This window comes from Solea solea, chromosome 4, assembly GCF_958295425.1.
Source record: "Solea solea chromosome 4, fSolSol10.1, whole genome shotgun sequence".
In the NCBI taxonomy this organism is placed as follows: Eukaryota; Metazoa; Chordata; class Actinopteri; order Pleuronectiformes; family Soleidae; genus Solea; species Solea solea.
Genome location: NC_081137.1, coordinates 13,002,693 through 13,026,850, shown reverse-complemented (window position 1 = coordinate 13,026,850; position 24,158 = coordinate 13,002,693). Strand labels below are relative to the sequence as shown.

The following is a 24,158-nucleotide window of genomic DNA, read 5'->3' as shown; positions in this document are numbered from 1 at the left end:
ATAACACTTCAATACAAACTTTGTTTTATTCAGTCAATGGTGGAAAAATAACCTTAATAATAACACGAGTTTGGCGTGATTTATGTTATACCGAGCAAAAAAGAACATAAAATCTATTTTAAGGCAAAGAAAACAAAAAACAACAAAGTAAAAATGAAAGTTTGCTTGTATTTGAACAAATTCAGTTTCGCCCCATTCTTTCAGGTCGTTTTTGGACAGAAATGTCCTCCTAAATCATTATAAATCACATACTCACCTCTAAATTTGTGACTCGTGCTGGTTTGTCGCAGGATGAGGCCAAAGGTTTGAGGAGCAGTTGTGACACAGAGCGACAGGGACGGACGGACAGAGCAGCAGAGAGGGAGAAGGACCACGGCGGGGACAAAGCAGAGGCAGCACAAGACATGGGACGCTGATACTGACAGTGGACAGCTATTAGAAGCGCTGGTTGTTGTTGTTGTTTTTTGTTCTGATGTTAATGTCAGCACTGACAGTCAAGCACTGGCAGCAAGGCAGAGCAGCCAGTTTAAGAGATCGGGAGTTGGTGGAAGGTTAATTATTACACTTGCAGTCAATATTTAACAGGCCCAGTGCCCTGCCCCTCAGTCCAACATCCTGATTCTACACTGACTGACATCGAGGGTAGGGCCAGTGTCAAGCACATCTCTTTTGTCCCCTGCACATAAAATGCATTCACACACAAACAACTCCACCTCTGCAAGACTCTGAGTCAGAGTCAAAGAAAATAAAAACCCTGATCTTATTAACTTACTGCATTTTAAATGATAAGAAGCACCCCAGTGGATGTGAAGCACATGTCCATTTTGGACTATAATCTGTATAAGATTATACTGATTATTGCCTCACTTATTTTGTTGTTCTAAATAAATTAGATCAGTGTTTATGTCCAAAACTTTCCATATGGGGACCCCACTGTGTAAAGATAGCAAATTATCACGGGCCAAATCACAATATAAATCGTGACAAGAGCAAGTTTTGTAACCTAAAGCTGTATCTTGACTTAAAGTTTGGGAAAAGTCTGCTAAATGAATCTCTGGTGACCTATCTGTGAGTCTTGACCCGGTCTTTGGGAATCACCTAATGAGACAACTTTTCTGTTTACTCTTTTATTCTTATACACATTCAGTAGCTAATCTGATCCACTTGTGTCAACTTTTATATTTTAGAATGCTTTACACCTGATTTATATTCTTACCAAAGTCTAGTCCTGTTTTATTATGTCTCTATTTAATGTTTTTTCTTTCCTGTCGGTGCAGGAGCTGAAGCCTTCCACACGCCTGTATAACCAGTGGGACAATAAAATGGGAGTCTTGACAATCATAGCACATGTGATCAGGCCCTCGGGTGTGTCACGTATGCCAGTTGAGTGTAGTTTTATCAGGGCTGCCCTTTGCCACTCAGGTGCCTTTGGCACGCAACCTATAGACCTCCTCAGTTCAAATTAACAAAGCTATTTTCACATGAAAACGTTAAGAAAACAGAAAACAGACAATTATTTTTTATCTCAAACTTGTCAAACGATAAATAAATCACCTACTTTGAGGAAATGTCACTTATTATCACCTTTAGCCCCCGTTATAAAAAAGAACATCCCTATTTTCGCTCTTGAACACCTGAAGGCATCGACCTTTGACAAAATAATTTAAAAAAATAGATTTGATCTGCCATTTGTTGACATCTGTGAGCACGACTCACGCCTGGCCAAGGTCCAAAAAAGTCTTTCTTTATTCTTCTTTTGTTTAAATAAAACTGACGGGGGCATCCTCAAGCAAATGTATTGTCCACATGAACAGTTTTATTTTCCTTGTGGGCATCCAGCGCTGATTAGAAAATGGCACCCTATAGGGCACTTTAATCAGAGTTTTTAGCTTGTTTGGATTTTAATAGAATTCCAATCACTCTCTACTCGTTTGTGACCATTACATTAAGATTTCTTGTGATTAAATATATAAGCGTTGATTAAAACAATGACAGACTTTGCTCATGAGAACGTCAACATGACATGACACGAGCTGCGTGCTTTTATTTTTTGTGAGGTTATCAGCACCTGAGTCCTCCTATTTTCATTTACCACTGCATCCATTTCTCCCTTCATGTGCATATACACGCCCCCGCAGATCCAGTGGTATAAGCAGATATGACGCAACGACGTCTGGACTGAGAACGACACCAGGCAGCAGCAGCAGCAGCGGCGGCGGCAGTGGCGGCAGCACCAGGGAACTCTGACGCTGAATGCAAAATGATTCCTCATTAAACAAATTGTCATGATAGTAAAGACAATAGAGCAACGGAAGGACTGAGTAAATGGGATTCTGAATCAAATGAGTCATAGTGCTGCATTCACTGGCACCAGGAAACCAACCTGAGACAAATGGTTCATTTATTAAAATCTACGCCCACTTAAGTCTACAATATCCTAAGGATAGGTTTGGCGCTTTTTCTCGTTATTAGGGCAGCCCTTTAAAACGTGGAAATTGAAAATTGCTCAAAAACACTCAAGCGCCTGCACCAAAGTCCACAGAGAAAAAAATCAGTGTTTTTAGCTTTTGTACTGCTGCCTTATTTGGTGAATTTGTGTACACTAAGATGGAACTGAATAAAAAGTAACACATTTGAGCGTAATAATGAAGTGGATCATCTCCTGTGTAACATAAAAATAAAATAATAATACAATAAAATCGCTGATTTTCTCTCTGGCCTTTGGTGCAGGGAGAAAGTGGTTTAAGAAAGCAACACAAACTTCAGTGTCCAGTCAGAAAAACAAGTCTTAAACAAGATAAAGCAGAACACGTATTCTTATGATATTAGCAGGTGTGGATTCTGTTTGGTAAACCTTTTGGTAAGTGGCTTATTTCTCAGTCAGTACACCACACAAACCCACTTCAAAAAGTCTGAACTGTCCCTTTAGTGTTTGTTTTTGCATTCTATACTTAATTTCTCTGAATTTGTGAAAAACAGACTGTACTCTGTGATTTAACGAAGGTGCCAGACAAGTGGATTATTGATAATTAAACAGAACACTACATCAGCGGGACGGGCTGCCGTTTTCTCCTCATATGGACATTTTTGAACAAGAATCACGGTTTTGTTGCCCTCACTATGCAGAAACAGAAACCACTTGAAAGCTGTAAAGAAAGTCTAACCCGCAGTGAAAAGCCATGGCAGGCTATCTTATCTCTGACATTCAAGGGTTTAGTGTGTCTGAGTGCAGAGTCCAGTGTCTTTAAGAGGGAGAATATGTTATTAATAATCTGCCACGCAGATAACGGCGCTCCTCGATCCTGTGAACGCCAGGTACCTGAGGTTATAACCATCTCAGCTGCAATTCAGAGCAGATAACAGTATCATTCCTGCTGAGCATGAAATGATTTTATGAACTGAGTCACATGCAGTCCCGGAATCCTGTCTCGGGCCTGTAATCTTTTGAATTTTTCGGATTGACTGAGTTCATCGGGGGAGATGATGTTCTTTTAGTAACACTTAACAAACTTATTTAAGATGAAAACAACCGAGTTCTCGCGTCTCTTTAAAGGTCCAGTGTGTGAGCATTGGGGACATCTAGTGGTGAAACTGCAGACTGTGAGAAACCAAGTGCCCGATCGGTACCAAACATGTTTTTACAACAATGTCCCGTCTGTTCCGCGCAATTTAAATTATTCATTTAAATTGACTTTCAGTGGGTCATCTGTGAAATAGTTCACTCAGTTTTATTACTGGAAGAATCACATATTCTTCCATTAAACATTGGACAGTGGATTAATGTACTCAATTTCGGCCTATTTGTGCATTTTGTAGGTCATTGCATTGTTGGTATTGTGTCAATAAAGTTATGAATAAAAACTGGGGTACAGGGAACTACTACACTTAAAGGTAAATTAAAGAAAAACAAAAATCTCTTTACGAGAGATGTATGTGGACATTTTTGGGAAACGAGAAATAAACATTTCACAAAATGTTGTGCATCTTTTGACAATCATATCCATCCCGGCTGGACTTTATAACCTCAGTATGTAGCATTGGTCTTTTTCTGTTTATCATTACCATCACCATTTATTTATTTTTATCTACTCTCTTGTCTTGAGCTGCTGGATGACGGGGATCAATAAAGTGCGTCTTATCTCGCGACGACTTATCGGTTCATCAAGGAAATGATCCAAATGATTTTTTTATTAGCCCCTCGTGTTTTCGTGATCATTTTCCTCCTTATACTCTGTTACACAACAAATAGGCTCTCTTCATGTCTGAATCTGTTACATGATATTAGGGTTCCAGCTAAAGCCACACTACGTCAACATCGCCAAGACATTCAGTGTTTGATCCACTGCCCGTCGTAATTTATGATCAGTGAGTCAGTGTGTATAATAATCCCACTGACCGCCACTTGAACTGCTTGGCAAATAACTTATTCACTCATAATTGCTTATTCTGCTTTCCGCACGACAGAATGGGGATGAATGGATGAACAAACATGATACAAAAGTACTGGTCTAAAAGTGCACATTTTTTTTAAAAAATGTACTCAAAGTAAAAGTTACTTAGTTACCTTAATAACAAGGTTGCGGTTCTTTCTTGTGTCGTGCAAGGGGACACGAATCTCACATGAATTGTTTTTAATGAAAGGCAAACCTTTACAAATGAAAGTGCTGACAAAATAGAACATGTAAACATATCATGTATCAGTAAAAATGGGTCAAAGGTCGCAAATGCTTTAACTTCAACTCACCTGTCCTCATCATTCAAGTTTCCAGTGTTATACAGTGTTAGTACAGTACTTCCAAAACAAAACACTTAAGTAAAAGTAAAATTACACATACACAATTACAAGTACACAAAAAAAACCTGATCAATTACAGTAAAATGAGTAAATGTAATTCATTACTTTTCACCTCTGACAATAACCGACTGTGTTTTTGAAGTGAATTGCCCCCTGGGGACAAATAAAGTTTTTTTTATTGAATTAAATAAAAAGTGAATGAAAAATAGTCAAAGTGAAAAAAAAGAAGAAAAGTGTTTTGAAACTGTCTGAAGAATTTATGCTGAGCTTCTGTACGTTTATATATATATATATATCAACCCTGCAACAAAGAGTAACTTGTTTGACATTGTATTCACTCAATATCAAACAGCAGTGATGTCTATCTTGTTATTTGTTATTAACTCGTCTGTTCCTTGTCTGGACTCTGTTTACAGCCTCGTCACATCACAGGCAGAGTGGACACTGGCAAACAAACGCGTCTGTCGCTCTGTCCATGCTCATCGAATGACAGGAGCTCAGGACAAAGACTGAAAGATGTGCACGGGGCCAAACACATGTGTTGTAAGGCCACTGTGACCTTGACCTTTGGTCACCCACGCCTGAAAACTTAATCCAGGGGTTGTAAACATTTGTTCCAAATTTTAAAAGGATTGCCTTGAGGTAAGAAAGATAAGGTACAAGTTAAAATAAAAAGTTTGTGAGGTCACAATAATGGAATTGGAATTGTCCACGCACACACAAACTGAAAATACAACTAAATTATAGATTTTTTTTATTTTTTTATTTGGGATTATGTCAGAATAATATGATCATTTATTTGGTCCAAACAACGCAAATATTTACTTTATTCACTGTTATATACATTTCAAACACAACTAAGAGTATTAGTGCCAAACTGAGATGAAAAAAATATGTTAATCTTTCAAGAATTAAGTTGTATATTCCAAGAATAAAGTGGTAATATTATGACAATAAAGTCGTATTATGAGAATTAAATCATAATATTCCGAGAATAAAGTGGTAATATTATGACAATAAAGTCGTATTATGAGAATTAAGTCATAATATTCTGAGAATAAAGTGGTAATATGACAATAAAGTCGCATTATGAGAATTAAGTCATAATATACCAAGAATAAAGACGTAACATTATGACAATAAAGTCGTAATATTATGAGAACAAAGTCGTAAGATTCTGAGAATAAAATCGTAATATTATGGGAATGAAGTTGTAATATTACAAGAATGAAGCCGTGATATTACGAGAATGAAGTCATTATTAATCAAGATGTTCAGCTGCAACCTGCGACAAGATGAGAAAAGCAGAGTGTAAATTTTAAAATTAAATAATGATACAAAACCTAACATTACGAGAATAAAGTCGTACTATTACGACTTTATAAATAAATAAATAGAGAATAAATAGAGAAAGACATATTAAACACAAAGACATAAAATGACTTAGCCAGTTTGCTTTGTTTTATTTTATTCTTCTGAATGTTCGGCGAGATTTACAAGAGACACATTAAAGAAAAAGAAATACATTACTTTCAATCATTTAATGATACCACTAGTGCACTTGGAAACAAAACATTGTTTTTTTAAAAAGACTTTATTCAGCTCTAACACTATAAGCACAGTTTGAAAAACACCTTCAAGTATGTGTTGAATGGAGCTTGTATAAAAATGTGACAGTCGATTAGTGGAAAAATGATTAGCAAAGTATTTTTTAGTTCTAATTTTTTATGTAATAGATGAAAACTAAAACTTTCATAGGAGGCCTGGTCATCTCATTCTGAACTCCAGAAAACAATCCAATGCTATTCACAGTCTTTTTGTTACCATCTACAGGGGAAAAGAAAAAAAACAAGGTGATTTACAGTCTACTTTCAAGTCACATGACAAAACAGTTAAAGAGAAGCTGAAAACATTTAGACAGAACACACAGAGACACAGACTAAAGTTAAAAGCTCCACCACAGTGTCTGCACTACGATTCCTCTCTGATGGGAGTGCATCCAGAGAAAAAACTGTTCTGGAAACTCGTCAAGATTCGTTTCTTCTTCTTGAGGAAGCTGACTGTTGTTCTGTCCTCGTCGTCGTCGTCCTCCTCCTCCTCTTCCTCAGCCAAGAGGGGCTTCCTGACCATCTTCAGGTCTGCAGAGACATGTCCCATGTCTCCGATTTCTTTGAGCACCTAGAATAATGCACATTACAGAGGTTCATTTAAGTTCTTAAGCCCCTGGATGTCTGAGTGGCACTGTAGACCAAATACTGTAGGTTACTGCGTTTGTCTTAATAAGAAGAATAAAGTAGACACATAATATGTGATGAGACCAAGACAATTAATCAGTCAGTTTAACAAACTTGTGTTTATGGAAGCCGTTCCCGACACTTAAATGCAATAATGTTTACATGAAGAAGTACACATTTGGACACACTTGTCCATCTTTGGATCCACATACCTATTTATACCAGGCAGGTTTCCTCAAGCATGAACTACATGCAATCCAAATATTGCTTACTTTATATCAAAGTGGACAATGGAAGGACATACATAATTATGTGTTTTATACATTTTCTTTTCGTAGTTCCTAAATAAACTATTGTTCTTTTATATACAGTATATATATAGTATATCTGTATAAAAAAACTTTACACTTGTTATTATCTACAATTTATGGGTCTAATAGTTTTTGTGGCTCCACATTATTTTTACTAAGGTGGAGAGGGGACAAAAATGGCTCTTTTCATCCTCAAGGTTGCAGACAGACCCCTGGTTTAAAGTGAAATGCAGTTTACATAACTGGTAAAACAGAAACAGTCCTGCAATTTAGGAAAGTGCCCTCTAGTGTCCAGTGTATGAAACAGCATTTCTATGCGCCTGGACGCATCTGCACCGCAGCCATGAATTTTGTCTTTCGTTGCCTGGTTTTGTAGAATATCGAAGGTGTCTGAAATTTGCTATAAGACTGATTATTAAATCATCGACAATAAAACAGGAAACCGAGGAGTCTCAAATGTGTCTTCATAGTAGTTTACCTTCTTTGTGGGAGTACAAGATGGCGGCTTGAAGAAGGTGGTGTTGTCGGGGCTTTCGGGCGTCGTGTTTTCAAGTGCCACGGAGTCTCTGGAGACATTTTCCGTGTCCTGAGGGCGACATTGAATAATGCTATCGATTTATACCAAATGTATGGAGCTGTGTCACACAAACAAAAGTACTTTTTTTGTCTGTAGGAAACAAAAAATGAATTTAAAGATTAACCTCAGCGGGCGCCTGGTTTTCCATATTTCGACATTTCTCGTGATCGCACTGGCAGTTCTCTCCACACGTCATCTTTCCTTTGCGACACCTGCACTGCTTGTTACCGCAGCGACCTTTACACGCACACTAAACAAAGACAAACACAATCATGGTCTTAGCATCTTCAATTGTTCCATTATTAAAAAAAAACCCACAGCAAACCAACTGAATGAGATGACCTGCACGTCCTGTATGTACATTCAGCACACATGTTCATTACTTGTCTTTCTTTAAAAGAGAGGTTTAAAAGAGTAGAGTAAACAATAACATACTGATTACTGATCAACCACTCTTACGTGACAGACACTTAAAATGACTTTGGTGCAAGGTGTGAGCAGTTTACAAATCCACAAAATCAAGCTAGAAAGAGTGAGATAATGTGGCGAACACATTCTTAAAATAGTTTAGACTTAAACAGGTATAAATTTTCACTAAATCAGCCTTTTGTTGAGTGTTTTTTCCCTGTGTCAGTGAGAGGAGGCCTCCATGTCTAAGGTTGATTCTCTGTGCAGGGGGCACACACAGCACAGTCAGGGTTGACTGTGCTGTGTGTGCTCAGAGTCACAGACAAGAACGAGCTGTGGATGTTCAGTGCAGCAGACTGTGTGTGGAACAATCACTGATCTGTATTGTTTATTAAAGTAATAAAAAGGGTTTTGTTTTCTCCTCTCTTTATTTTACGATTGAACACTTTTTTTCACTGTGTGTGAAATCCCTAAAGGCAGGACATTCTCTAGTGATATCCAGCATCTATTCAGGCTGATAGTAGTTACTTTTCATTGACAGTAGTTGGTAACACTGTCAAACAATCTCCAAACACAAGACAATGAATGACAGCACAAGAGAGAGCTGGGAATAGGACGTCATTGTTTTCCTAAAGTATTGTATTCGCCGTCTACACGGAAACACGAGGGCCAGCGTTTTGAAATGTTCCCACTCTGGGGGGTGTTTTTCCAAAAATACCAAAAAAGGTATGTGTATTTGCACCCTTTATGTCATGGTCTCTAGCAAACACACCTGTACTGCCATTTTAAGGTGAGTGACAACATTTATTAAAAGAAAAAAAAAATACATTTTCTGGTTTGCATCTCTGTGTGTCATCTAGTGTGTTATTAATTATGTGTCACTGTCCAATGAAGTGACATGGTGGTCAAGCAGGCTGATTTAAAAAAACAAACAAAAAAAAACAGCCCTGCCATGAGTCTTACCCCAGTAGCTTTGGATTTCTTTGAGGCTCTACGTCCCTTCTCAGGTTTCTCAGGACGCCACTCCTCCTCCTCCTGCTCGTTCTCATCCTCACTGGGAGATATCAGGTCTTCGATTTTAATGGCCATGTTCAGCGGCGCTTTAGCTGTGGTGAAGCGCTTCCCTTTAGGCTGTCGATTGTAAAAAGAAACTAAGAAACTTCAAAATACAACTTTTGTTTTGTATCTACACATTATGTTAAATCAGAAATGATTATGTTCACAGGATCATTCATATTTGGTGTGTGTGTGTGTGTTGCTATCTTTCAGTTGTCATCTCAATGACTACACATAAATAACCTGACATCAGACGTTAAACACCTGATGTAACCTCATACAAAAAGGTAAAACATTTGCAATAGCCGACCTTTGGGGGAACATATTCAAAGGAGTCATCTGGGCTCTTTTCACTGTTGGATGAAGGTACCAAGAGTTTGTTCCCACTCACCATCTGGAGCAATGAGAGTTTCTGCAGAGGGAAAAAAACAAATCCTTCAATCACATTGAACAAAAATTACACAAACTTAGCAAAGGAGGCAGCAGTGGAGTAGCAGCTCCTGTGTCCCCACAAGTTAAACATTCTTCATGGACTTTTTTGTGAATCGCTGTCTAAGCAGCACTTAAGGAAACACAGACTTAATCAGGAATATAATTTATTAGGTGAAGCCTTTTGTTCAGTGGTTGTGTCGTTCTCCTAATCTCATTATCTGGCTGTGTTAGACCAACTTTCAGTACCTCTAACAACTACACTTCCAAAAAATGTCAAAGAAAATAAACATAAAAGTAACCAACCAATCATATTTATGCATTTATACTTATATTTAGATTATGACAAACTAGCAGATGATACATTTTGTATTTGCATGTGTTATACAGATATGCTGCTGGTGAACAATAGACCGCATTAAAATGATTAAGAAACAAAAATGGATAGAAAGCAATTAGGCTGAAATGATTACTTAATTAATAAATTGTAAATTGATTACTAAATTAATCATTAACTAATTGATTAATTGGTTTGAGAGTTTAAGTTTCCTGATTTTCAGCTTCTTAAATGTGAATATTATCTGGTTTCTTTGCTCCATGTAACAAAGAAATCATTAAAACAGAATCATTTTAGCTTATGGACAAAACAAGACTATGGAGAACATCCATCATTTCCAGGTTTGAAAAACAATGTTCCAAAATTTCCAACGGCGAATACGTTGTGAAATTTCCCAGTTACCTGTTTGTACTGCTCATTCTGCTCCAACAGTTCCTGGTTCTGCTCACTCAATTCTCTCAGTTTTTCAAGCTCTTCTTCCTGAAATTATGTTCCAAATAATGGCATCATTAATTCATGCATGACTTTGTCCAGAACGATGAGAGTTAACTAGATACACTGATTCACAAAACATTGCGAGACAAACCTGAACTTTGAGGCGATGGAGAAGCTCCTTCTCCTTTGAACTATCCTCCTCTTGCTGCTTCGTGTTGTCCGGCTCATTACATATGGGCTTGTTCTGTAACTGGTTAAGGAGGTAACACACCTGTGCAAAGAATAGAAAAAACCATGTATCACACAGTATATAAACAACATGAATATGCATTTTCCTTTTAGACAGGAATATATGAAAAGAAAAAAAAGACATGGACACCTTCTCTTGATGCCTCTGCTCTAGCTCCACCATCTGCTGCTGATGCTCCACGTCCATGGTTGACATCACACTTCTCTCATCAGCGAGCATCTTCCTTAAATCTTGTGAGTTTCCCTTTTCCTGCTTGAGTTCACTCTCCAGCTTGGCACCGGCTGTTTTAGCAGAGACCAGCTATATAAAGAGGGGGTTTGGAAAAGCACAAAAAGAGAGCAGCAGATTAGTACGTGATTTACTCACGAAAATACTCGGTGTGTCATTTCTGCTGCAAGTAGTCTCTCAATCAAAACAAAATTCATAGTTTATTGACATCGGGAAGCAGTGTTGTTTGGCTCTGGAGTCTGAACTCCACAAAGTTGGACGGTAATGATGACACCACTAACAGTAGCTTGAACACACAGGTGATATGACTTCCTAAAAGAAAAATAATCACCTCAGATATCAAGACTTTAAGGGCACACTTGGCGTCCACTATGCTGTTGATGCCGTCTAAACGCTGTTTCAAACGCCCCTCGCTGTCTGCAACAAGAAGTTTCTGCTGCAGGTCGGCAATCTGGGCGTTCCTGTTAAAATACAAAGATTAAACGATCACACTGCAGAACAGCAAAATGCAATTTATGAAATAACCTTGTTTGAAAAGAGTCCTTGATGCGATTTTTACTTTACTTTGATGTACAAAAATCTAATGAACTGTTGAGAATGAGCTGGTTTTTCAGACTCACCTGAGACTCATTTCTGTCTCCAGGTTCTCCACCTGTTTGGTCAGAGGCGTTTCCAGCGCCCCATGGCTCTCCAGCTCAGAAATGATCAGTGTACGACGCTGCATTCAAGGACATACACACACACACACAAAGTAAAACTTTTTTTGCTTTTACTCTGATAGTGCAATTAAAGTCTTTAATTATCGGTTTGGTCAACATTCTGTGTTAATGAGTAACTCACCCTGATTTTGGAGGCAGGCCTCTCTCCAGCCTCTAGCTGCTGTTTGAGGTGGTTGATCTCCTGAGCCAAGACCTTTCTGTCGTCCAGGAGATCGCCGAGGTGCCGCCGTGCCTCCTCCGTACTCACCATCACCTCCACTTCATTGAGAAGCCACGTCTAATCACATAGATACAGAGTAAACACCAACATATATGAAAAATATGACTATACTCTTGAAAATGTAACATTTCATGCACCTTCTTAAGTTGGGTAATGGTATTTTCTTCAATGGTGCAACTAAATAAATGTGATTGTAACGACAGAGTTGGTTAGAACACATGTTTCCTACCTTAACTCTTGAAGCAGCCGATTCTATCCCTCTGTTGTGAATATCTTTACGTTTCTCTGCCACCTCACTTCTCTTCTGCAGGGCATCTTTCAACCGTTTGTTTGCAGCTGCAGCCTGTAGAAAAAAAAAAAAGACTTGCAATTAACTACTTTAAATTATTTTAAATTACACTCAATTCAAGCTGTTTCACAAGTGAGGTGATAAGAAGAAAGTGTGTTTGCAACTAGGAGGGTGCACCAGAGAAAATTCCATTCTGGATATCAGGTACAATCTTGTAATTTGGTATGTTACATATGTTAAACACAGGACAATATATTAACATGTAGATGACACAAATTAGAAATAACAGACAAGAGACAAAACTTACCTCTTCAGTTTTGCGACGCAAAATATTGGCCTGTTTCTGGAAATCCCTTTCAAGTTTCAGTAAGTCATACTGGCGCTTACGATCCTGGGAAAAATAAAACGAGAACAAAGAACCTAACTCGTAAAAGGGCAAAAACACTGTGGGAATCGGATAAAATGCCATGTTCACATACATGTCATTTTGTCATGCATGGCTGGTGTTCACATACCTTCTCCTTCAGCTGCAGCACCTCCCTATCCTTCATGCTCTTCCAGTGTCTGAATTTCTCAGAGTCGTCCCTCATCTGCCTCATCAGCTGTGTTCGCTGGGTCTTCATTGACTGTGAGAAACAATGTTATTGTACTTGGGATTCTTAAATATCTCTTCTGACTTTGTCACCTCCTGACCCAATTTGAATGATTAAAAAAAAAGTGTTCAAATCATGTAAAATTCAGCAACATTCTCTGCCCTGAATCACTGGAGGAGCCAAAATGACTGTGCGTCACCATTTGTACAGAAAATTAACGGAAATGCTACGGTGTCAAATCACCTGTTCAACAAATGTGTAGAGAATTATTGGCAGCAGTTTAACGGCAAACACTGAGCTGGTTTCTGTCTGATCTCTCTGTTCTCCTCTACTTAATTTCCTCCTCTTTAGGAATTACGCAGAGCTTTTACACATGTTTTGCATCAAGGTAAGACCGTGACAACTCAGCTACATATGTCTAAACAATAGAAATATCAAGAACATTTTTTCTTTCATCAAAATTTATACTAATCCATGTTTAACGGTTGGTTCAATGCACCCATCGACATCATCATTAGTATATGTAAAGAGAATCACGTCTTACATGTATCTCCTGCGTGAGCTTGCTGACTTTCTGGACAGATGATTCTTTGAGTTTGAGCAGTTTTGACTGATCGAACAGCCTCTTCTTCATGTCTGTGAGCTGAGACTCAAGCTCCTGCAGCCTCTTTCTCCGCTGCTCACTGAGCCTACAAGAAAGTAGTGTCAGACAATGGAGGTCAGGAGTGAGTGCTCATTAAATTACCTTTGAGATATTACAAAAAGATGCATCAATTCCATAAATAAGCAAAAATATTTTAGGTACAGCCAAACTACAGTCAAACGTTAATAAAAATCTGTGTTCATACTTAGCCTGGTTAGTGTCTTTCTTTGCAGACTGAAGTGCTAAAACAAGTTCCTGTTTCTCCTTCTGCAGAGAATCCACTGAAGACTGTAAAGAATGCACGTTTTTCTGTAGGACACACAAAAATGTTCCACTTGAGAAAAATAATCCATATCATGAAACAAAAAGACTTTAAGAGCTTTAAACTTAATGTTCCCAATGCTCAAATGATCCATACATAAAAGTCCCTTTATGTTTATCTTAACTTGTGCATAGTACAGTATTTTGTCTGCGATAACAAACATTTACCCTTATCAAATGTTCTTAATATTAATAAACTTTATAGAAACTTAAATAATACTGATAAGGATCAAAGCGCAGTCAAAAATGAATCAAAGGTTCTCATACCTGATGTTCAGTTTGCATTGGCTCCAACTGGCTGTCGTTCTGGCACATTTTCCTAACAAAAGCCTCCTTCAAACTCAAAACTTTATTCAGCTCAATCAGTTCCTTGGAGAGCTGAGCCTGTCGCAGTGCATGATGGGTTGCAAATGCCTCCGGGGAGTCCTTACTCACATTGGCAGGAGCGTCCTGTTTAATTTGTGAGAGGAAGGAAATATCTTAAATTACATTTAGTTCAGAAGTTAAAAGGGGAAGGAGACATTCTTTCATCAGTTAGTGTGGGCAAAGGAGAAAATACAAAACCACCATCCAGCGTGCAAAGGATGCTTTTTTTCTTTTGAAGTTTTACATCAGCTCCTAAACCAAACAAGCTCTTCTCTCTTCAGTTTAGTCTACTAAGGTTTTATATATATATATATATATATATATATATATATATATATACACACACATATATACTGTATATACACATATATATATATATATACACATACATACACACACACATACATATATATATATACATATATATATATATATATATATACACACACACACACACACACATATATATATATACATATATACACACACACATACACATATATATATATAATTAAGTAAAATGGTCATTAGTAGTGGTTAGCATTCTTGCCTTTGAAGCAAAAAGACCCGTTTACATGTTCTCCCCGCGTGTGCATGGGTTTTCTGCGGGTTCTACGGTTTCTTCCCACTGTCTAAAAACATGCAATATGGGGATTGGGTAAATTAGACACTCTAAATTGATCACAAGTGTGAGAATGGATGGTTGCCTCTATACGTGGTCATGTGCCACAACCTTTATGTTGAGGATAAAGTGGTAGTAGATGGATGGACAGAGACACCACGATACAATATTAGTAAAGTATTTGCGGAACCAAATATTGCGGCATACTTAAACAACTATAGGGAGAGTGAGCACTTGGCACCATCTAGTGGACTGAAATGTCAATTGATTTTTAATTTTTGCTAATCCACAAAGTTTGCTTATTTGTAACATCTGCACAAAAAGTCAATACTTACCACATACCGATATTTCAATGTCTCGATTTTTCCCTTACCCTTAATTGTGTCACTCTAAACATAAATACTAAGGGTACATTTACCTCACAGTTATTTGTCATTTATTTGCTTTGCGGCTGATGTGAAAAGGTCTCAAGGCTAATTGGAAAACAAAACATGCCAACTATCATTAATTCGTAACGAATTGAAATAAAACAAGAGCACAGTAACACTGAAAAGGATTCTGACAAATGCAATTTCATGTCAACAATGAGAGAACTTAAACGTCAACATACTGATGAAGACTCGTCCGCTGCATTTTTACTGCCATCCCCAGAAATCTCTTCTTCTCCTGCAGCCATAGCGTCGATGGAGGCAGCGATGCCTGCACTTTCAGTCTTAGACAAGCCAACAAACAGTGAAACAGTCAGTCAATGTTATTAAAAATTGTACTGAGAACATAAACATCATCCAGTGGCAAATTTACACTGTGTAAAACCTCAGGATTCATTTAAAAAACTTTTACTCAAATTGCAAAATGCAATTGTACTTGGATACCTGCCAATTAAACATCAGCTTGTGCAAAAAAAGTTCACTCAAAATTGAAATCCATTGCAGATTTCTATATTACTACGCTCTATGCTTTGGTACATTAACATTCAAGTTGACTTTTCTACCTTGAGCTCTATGATGACTTCTTGTAGGTTCCTCATCACTTCAACATTCTCCTTCAGTTCCTGATCTTCCAGAGTCTCCAGCAATGTCTCAAGATCGACAGTGCATCTGAAATAAACATCAATTCAGAGTTAGGCTGAATATAATGTCAATACACCTTCCACATAAGATCTAGTCAGATTAGAACTCTTAACTAAAGATGGTGTTTTGTGACTAAAACATGTAAAATGTTAGATTTCCAGAGTGTCTGTATGCAACAAACAGAAATCACATATATACACTTAAAGAATGTCTTGACATTTTGTCATAGTGTACTTTTGGGGTCTGACCAAAGCTCTCCATGCTTCATGACTTGCATGACTTACGCTGCATGATGCTGCAGTTGTTCCATTTTGCTTTGTAGTTTCTCATTTGCTTGTTCCGTCTATAAAAACATGGACATACAAAACAGTGAAATGACAGATAACAAACTTCTGAATAAACAGCAATTTTAAAAGGTATTTTTTTTAAGCTATTGCCTTTGAACAAATGTATGCATTTGCTTTCAGCATTGATTTTTTTCAAAAGGATAGAAAGTAAAGATTCTGATTACAATAATGATCTTCTCAAACATGAAAGCGGTCTGTCCAGCGGCCTCACTCAGCTCTCTGCTCAGCTTATTGTTCTCATCCTGCAGAGCGCGGTTTCTTTCCAGCAGCTTGGTAACCTTCTCCGTTGACTCTGGCCTGGAACAAAAAGGGACTACGTAACTGCTGCAGCCTTTTGTTATGGGTAGCACTGCATATAACACTGTGCGCATTTATCTTGTATTACGTAACCAGGACATTTTGTGTCTTACCCGGAAAGCACTGGGGCAACTCCTCCACGAGCATGCAGCAGCATCACTTGCAGTTCTTGAACCTAAGGTTTGAATCAAGACACTGAATGTCAAAGGCTGTGTATCATACACTCTCAGTATGTCAAACAGGATTCAATTCAAAATATTTTCAACCTGGAAAGCAACAGTGGCTTTTTAGTTCAGTGTCTTTACCTGCTGTTTTAAACGGTTCATTTCTGCAACTCTGGGGTCAACATTGACAACAGGTTTGTTTTTAATCTTGCGAGCTCTGTCAGCATATCGCAGAGTATTGATCGTCTCCTCCATATTTGAGTCTGCAGGACTGATGCATGCAATCATCAGAGTGTGGCTGTTGCCTCCAAGGGAGTCTGAGCGAACAAACACAAGGAAAAGGATCTGCAGTCATTACCTGGGTCGTATTAGTGCAGCTTTGGACACCTGTTATGTGTATGAAAAAGTAATGCAGCTATATTTATAATAGAGAAGGTAGTAAGGGTAAGCAAAGTAAAGGTAGTTACAATGACAAATGGAGTAAAGAAGCTTTTCAAAGCAGAGAAAGGCACGATGAACCCTGGAGGCTTTCTGAAAAGCATCATGTTTGAAGATCCTAAATGTAAGATGAGATCTGAGACGGACCTAACTTTTGTACATCTAAATCAAAGCCTACCTTGCAGCAGTCGGGTGAGCTTGGAGTCTCTGTAAGGAACAAAGACGTTTTTCTTGCTTTCATCCCCCAGCGCACTGATCACATTACCCAAAGACAAAAGGCCGCGGTTGATGCTGATGCCTAAAGATGAAAATAAAATAATACAATGAATATTATGTTATGTTATTACAGTTAGAGTTAAAGTACAAATAAAGGGCATGTGCAGTTTTGCACTGTAGCATATACACAATTTGGGAAAACCATCAAGTGAGGGTTGAGGAGTTTAAATTAGTAAACTCTAGGTGGAATTAATATCGTTACCTTCTTTCAAACGATCTCCCTCTGCTTTGGTTTTCTTTTGTCTCTCTGACCCAGCTAAATCCACAAGGTGCAACTTTGAAACAACTGAGTCAGCTCTGCAACAAAACAATATGAAAATATATATAGGATTAAACACTGCCTGGCCAAAAAAAAAGTCACCACCTGGATTTAACTAAGCAAATAGGTAAGGGGTTGCTGCAGTTGGTCAGGTCTAGGTTCAGCAACATTATGTGTCCAAAGAATGAGGTCAGCTGACTACCTGAATATAATGTATGACCAGATTATACCATCAATGCATTTTTCTTCTTCCCTGATGACATGGGCATATTCCAAGATGACAATGTCAGGCTCAAATTGTGAAAGAGTGGTTCAGGGAGCATGAGACTTGAGATTTTCACACATGGATTGGCCACCACAGAGTTCAGACCATAACCCCATTGAGAATCTTTGGGATGTGCTGGAGAAGGCTTTGCTCAGTGGCCCGACTCTCCCATCATCAATACAAGTCTGTGTGTGTCGTGCGTAAAACAATATCACTGCAGTTTCATGCAGCCGTGCAATGATGACGCCGCCCATGTTGAGGAGATATTATAGAACTGCAAAATGATACCAAACCGAGTAGAGTCGTGCTGGAACTGTATATTGGGAAAAGTGCCATAAAGTGAAGACAATGTAGTATCAGATACCAGGAAATGCTCGGGAATGTCTACACATCTGCCCCAAAGTGAGCAAAAAACAAAAGCGTCTGAATACTAGCCAATTAAACCTGTGGACAGCATTTATGACAGCATTCACATTAGAGATAGAATGTCACATTATAATTGAGACAAAATAAAAAGCAGGGGTCTGGGCAATAAAACAATAATTAACACTAACATAATTTTCTTCTATAGCAAAATAATAAGTTAATAATAATGTATATCAATGCAACATTTATGCTGCATCACACAAGCACACTGAAACACACAATGTGAAATGTTAGCCTGTTCTGTAAAGGTCTTTAAATTAACTCATTTAAATCTACATTTACCTGACCTCTACAACCTTCACTCAGACACAAACATCTAACTATCTTGACATTTATCACAATTAATGATCAGCCTAATTTGTTATCAGATGGCCAAAATCTACCAAGCCAAAATATGATAGTGATTATGTGAGAAACCAGAAAACTGACTTGTCTGTCCCTCTGCGTTGCTCCAGTGTGATGGTGAAGATAGCATGTGAGCGCGAAGAAGCGGCGTTCATTGCTGTTGAGCCCACAGTGCGAGCAGAGTTTCCCAGCTCAAGACATCCCACCATCTCATGGGCAGAGAACACCTGCCTCTCAGTCAATCCAACAATCTGTAAAATATGGCCACAACCACAAAAGTAATAGTTCAGGTTCTTTGAAATTAACTACAAATAATAATAATCAGATGCACAGTATGAGTGAAAATAAGTTATAATAAGTAGAAACTGAAAAGTGATTGACCAAGAGTTTCTGTTAAGAACCGTGGTTTACTATTTACTACAGGACATTGAACGCAACACACAGGCTATTGAAACCATCCACAGTGAATGCTATCTTTCTCTTTTAGAACAATTTAAAACAAACCACGATGGCAAAAATGCTGCTGATAACTCAGGAGGTGTGGCTTGTGAGCGTGTTCATGGGGCTAGTAGTTGCTTCGCCCTGGAAATAACAATAACATTTCTTGTTTGCTGTAACCAAAAATAATTATTAATAATGTGTGATAGTAAGAGTATGCTTCAGCTTACTCTAACTGTGTCAAGTTGGCTCTGGCTTGGTGTAGTGTAGCATAATTATTTATTTATTTGTTTTTTTAAATGTCAACCACTTACCTTGATGCCATCTTTGGGGTCTTCCCGTATGCTGAGGGTAGGTTTATCTTTAGACGAAGACAGCAAGTCCAATATGTCTTCATTATAGATCTAACACAATAGGAAACAAGGCAATCAGAGATGGCAGACTTCACCCCATTCAAAATTCTTTGGCCTCTGTTGCTCATATTGCAAGCAAGTGTGGAAACACAGACACACACACAGCCACCAAAAACAATACTTCACTCCCACTCCCTGGGTTGAAGTAATAATGTGTTGCTCTATTGTACATTGAAAACTACATGGTATGAACCACAACAAAATATAATTTACAAAAAAGAATACAAATTAAAACACACTAAATGGGAAGTATAAATCCACCAACCTCCAGATAGGATACTGCCAGATGAAATTCACAGTCCGTCCTTTTCTCCCTTTCCTCAAAGATTTTCCTGATGACTCGTGGAATAACCCCAACTAACTGATCATTCTCCTGTGCTGATGTGTATGTTCCTCCCATGGAAAAGGTCTTTCCTGATCCAGTTTGTCCATATGCAAGAACTGTAGCATGGTAGCCTACAAAGCAGACAATTCACTAAGTACATGAAATGAGAAAAAATAAACGCTAAACCACTGATTTGATTGGCTAAGAGGCATTACATGACGATTTACAACAAAGGTAATCGTCTGCATTTTATGGATGGCTGGTGCCACAAATACTACAAAAGCTGTGCCAGTTAAAATACAAAGGCTCCATCAAAATGTGGCAAATATCAATGATTCATCAGTAGAGGATCAGGTCCAGTTAGGATGGCGTCTGGGGGCTGATCTGGATCCCTGTCCACCTTTTACTAAACTTCTGCCCTACATGGTTTCACACCAGTATCAGGGTAGAACAACAAAAACAGAAGAATATTTTTTTTTTTTTTTAAGATGTAGCTACCTTTGAAAAGGCCATACAGTAAGGGGGACACTGCGGTGCTGTAGACCTCCTCTTGTTCAGCAGCGGGATCAAACACATAATCATAGGTGAAAGCCTTCTCTGTGCCAACAATCACCTGAAAAGCAAACACTTTCAATTTGTGCGCACAATGTTTAGTGCAGTGAAACACATATGGATATAATTGACATGGTACAAAAACATTAGTCTTAAAGACAGACAAGGTACAAACCAAGTATTTTCCTAAATTGTTAAGCACATACCTGTGGCTGCCCGGGCACGAACGTGAGACAGCACTGACATCCTTCATTGATTTCTTTGGGTACCAAAGGCCGACATCTCAAAGCAACCCGCACTGGGATCACCTTAGCGTCCTCATGTGACATGGTTTAAAAATCTATGAGACAAGAAACACAACAAGGATGTTCTAACAAAACCAATAATTCTAGTGAGTCCAAGTTATGTTGCAATAATTTCAATAGGCAGAGGACTTTTTTTAGCCAATTTTTTGCATTTATAGTTAACAGATTTTAAAGATTAATAGAGCAGCTAACAACTATTTTAATTTAAAGAGTAATGGTGTCCTGAGCAAGGAATGAGGTCACACTCCCTGTGTGTGTGTGTTGAGATCCAAGCGTCCCTGTTCTTTGTTTTAGTCATCAGTCAGGGCAAACTTTTAGTACACGATCATGTGGGTCTCTCCCCAAGTTAAAACTGAGATGACAGTCCAGTATAGCGCCCTTACAGAATTTTATCCAATTATAAAATCTTATTCCTCAGCAAAAAAAAGGTCTGTCTTTTGTCTAGTGTGAAGAGATACAAGATTTATTCCTGGGTGAAGATGACCCTGCATTGGTATGAATTTGATCCAGCTATAAACCTGTCACCTGGTCACTACAGTACAAGTACAACCACAAAATACATTTTAAAAATACACATTTACTGACTGAAGTGTCTCACACAGAGGCTTGGACACTGACAGGAGTACCACTCTGTTGGCAGATTCCTTTTTTACCAGTCTTCATTAAATTGTGCTTGCTTAGCACGCCACGCAGCCTCATGTACACCAAAAATGTTTTTGTATACACAGGGTGTGTATACAATAAAATATTAACATATTTTGCACACTTATGTAGAGGCAGATGTACACTTTCTTCACTGTACAAAGTAAATAAACATTAAAAAAAAAATAGTTGGAGAGGGTACTAACATGGAAGTCAAGCTTATTCAGCCTTAGTCATAGAGAATACAGAATCTTGGTGGGAATCTTGCTGATATCCAATAATATATTTTAAAGCCAATATCAGACGATGTCGTGCTGGTAATATCGTGCATTCCTAATTCTAATATTCTATTCCTTAGTCACTGTATATCTGTGGTGTATGTCCTTATATTTTATAATAATACTCTATTGTTTTATGTATAGCTGTGGAGTGCATTGCTATATTTATGTTTTGGTTTATTGTACATTTTTGTTTACTCAGTATTAAGTGTGGTGACTTAAATAATTAATAAAATGATAATAGGCCATATTTTGTACAGCTGGATTTTACTAAAGATATGTAATACAAACTAACTGTGGTCAGTGTCTGTCTCTTTGGGTTTACTAGTTGTACAGTATGTTAGAGATGCTAAATGAGAATAACGTTTTGATTTTGAACGTTTTGAAGACCGTGGTTTATTAAACATATAATGTTTCCACATCGCAGCAGTATCACCGTGAGTTAATAGTCAGACTATCACTGCAGTCAGTCCATTACTCACTATAAAAGAAGCTCAGGATGACGCCATAACTTCATAACGATAGACCAGTGCAACCCTGGAAGTTTACAATTATGGGGTAGAAAATCTCTGCGTACTCGGTCGGTCTCTGTATGATACACAAGGAAACTAGCTAACAACACCTAAAGTTTAACTCGCTGTAGACGTACTGAAATTTAAACCAGCGACTGTGTTGTTTGCGGTAATTAAAGTGAATGTTTATTGACTTGACAGCAACAGCGGTCGGGTAACAAACTGTCGTTCGCCACGTTCAGAGATTATACTTATAAATAAGTTACAATGACTTAGCAGAGGGGTAGCGGTAACTAGCTTTGTTGCAGTTATTAGCAGTACGTACATTTTAACGTTACCTCTCCACGTTTCCTCCAGTGCCACGAAAGCTGCTGCTCTCGATGACGGTGAGTGTCTTACCAGCCTTAATAAAACGTTTACTTTCGACTGTTTGTTCTTGTTAACATTTGTCCTTTTCCAAATGAATATGGCCCAGGCCGACCTCTGTAAAATGAGTGTTGTCACTGCCCGCCACTTTCAAACATCCAGCTCCTCCTCCGTGGATAAGCACCGGATAGAGCACCGCCCCTCTGTCTGCCTTGCAGTATTTTCTTTCAGTGGCCACTCGTGGTACTGCAACAAAAAATACTCAATTAACCCATTAACCACAATCATATTTGAGACACCTGTAAAAGTGTTCACGGGACACCTCGAGACATGGACATATACATTTATCGATCTATATATCCTATGTTTTAAATGTATGGAGTTTCATATTTGTAAAACTTTCCTTAAGGCCGTAAAAAGACCAGAAAAAACTTATTTCACCAACTCGCGATCATTTGGGAACGGTGCTACTTGCCAACAAAATGTATGATAAGACATAGAGATAACAGTATGGGTAAATGTGAATAAATTACTTTTACTCTTCAAAATGTTATGACAAAGCAGGTATTATTTATTTATTCGTCACTCATTAGCATTTATTTTCAAACTTATTATCGATGTATTAACTAGCCACTGTGTCAATGATGCATTGAGGATTGAGAGAAACACATTAATTATAGTTGAATATAAAGATGTTGTGTGGAAGAATCTGGAGTTTAACAATACTTTTAACACATTGCTCTTAATAATTTTATCACGTTAGAGTCTGCAGATTTTCTGGCCTGACTTTATTTTAAAAAAGCAGTATGATCACTATAGTAATATAACATCAATATTATAACGATGTTAGTAGTAATAATAAAAATCACTTATTTGTAAAGCGTCTTTCCGAAAACAGTTACAATTTACTGTACATTTTTTTTAAACCAAAATACAAAGCAGCGGAAAACAACAAAAACTATTTTACTCATGATTTACATGAAATGGAATTGTACTTTTTGTAATTATTTTTTGGACAATAATGTTTAAAATCCCTGAGTTCTGTGACAGCAACATTTGTGGACAATACCTTTTTATACACAAAAATAGAATACAATTTTGTCTTCAGAAATTAATTCAAATTATACATGCAGTCCTTCAAACTTATTGAAGGTCCTACGATTGTATGACATAATGAAAACTCACCCCGATGTTTCAGAAATCTGAGTTGATACAGTTCCCTTTTATGCTATTTATTGTATTTACTGTATTTTATTTACTTGTGCACTTTTCCCTCAAATGCTATTTGTACTTTATCAGTCAAAATGCCATATGTGTTATTGTTGTCAATGTAAATGGATGTTGTAAAATTTTAAAATAAAAACAAAAACATTCGTGGACATAAAACTGTTAAAACATAAAGTGGCATTACATATATGTTTGATGCTATCAAATAAACATCCAATTAACAGTGTGTTTTTTCACAGTTTTCCCAGAGACAATTTTGTATTTTGTGGCCATTGTGATTATTAGCATAAATTATATATCCATGAAATGAAGAGCTGAGGCGGATTGACATTTTTTAAAGGCATTACAAATAAGCAAAGACAAAATATAACATTGTAAAA

At 37.7% G+C, this 24,158-nt stretch overlaps 1 protein-coding gene across 2 annotated transcripts; it reads right to left on the bottom strand.

The window, feature by feature from the left end:
- Nucleotides 1–6,234: 6,234 nt before the first annotated feature.
- Nucleotides 6,235–22,712, bottom strand: kif4 (kinesin family member 4). 2 transcript variants are annotated; one of them, XM_058628162.1, is made up of 31 exons: nucleotides 22,511–22,712; nucleotides 20,655–20,788; nucleotides 20,395–20,509; nucleotides 19,837–20,027; nucleotides 19,473–19,562; nucleotides 18,805–18,971; nucleotides 17,628–17,722; nucleotides 17,328–17,447; nucleotides 16,853–17,028; nucleotides 16,661–16,722; nucleotides 16,415–16,547; nucleotides 16,188–16,246; nucleotides 15,825–15,930; nucleotides 15,444–15,545; nucleotides 14,113–14,295; nucleotides 13,730–13,833; nucleotides 13,426–13,570; nucleotides 12,804–12,914; nucleotides 12,596–12,679; nucleotides 12,229–12,342; nucleotides 11,901–12,056; nucleotides 11,681–11,778; nucleotides 11,392–11,521; nucleotides 10,962–11,132; nucleotides 10,734–10,853; nucleotides 10,550–10,627; nucleotides 9,692–9,793; nucleotides 9,289–9,456; nucleotides 8,042–8,167; nucleotides 7,819–7,926; nucleotides 6,235–6,973 (listed from the first exon to the last, which is right to left on the bottom strand). In XM_058628162.1, the coding sequence occupies exons 2-31, from the start codon at nucleotides 20,775–20,777 to the stop codon at nucleotides 6,767–6,769; spliced, it is 3,744 nt and encodes a 1,247-aa protein (XP_058484145.1). In that variant the 5' UTR covers nucleotides 20,778–20,788; nucleotides 22,511–22,712; the 3' UTR covers nucleotides 6,235–6,766. The 2 variants fall into 2 exon arrangements, with proteins under 2 accessions (XP_058484145.1, XP_058484146.1); XM_058628163.1 differs by having other exon boundaries at nucleotides 22,524–22,712.
- Nucleotides 22,713–24,158: the final 1,446 nt, after the last annotated feature.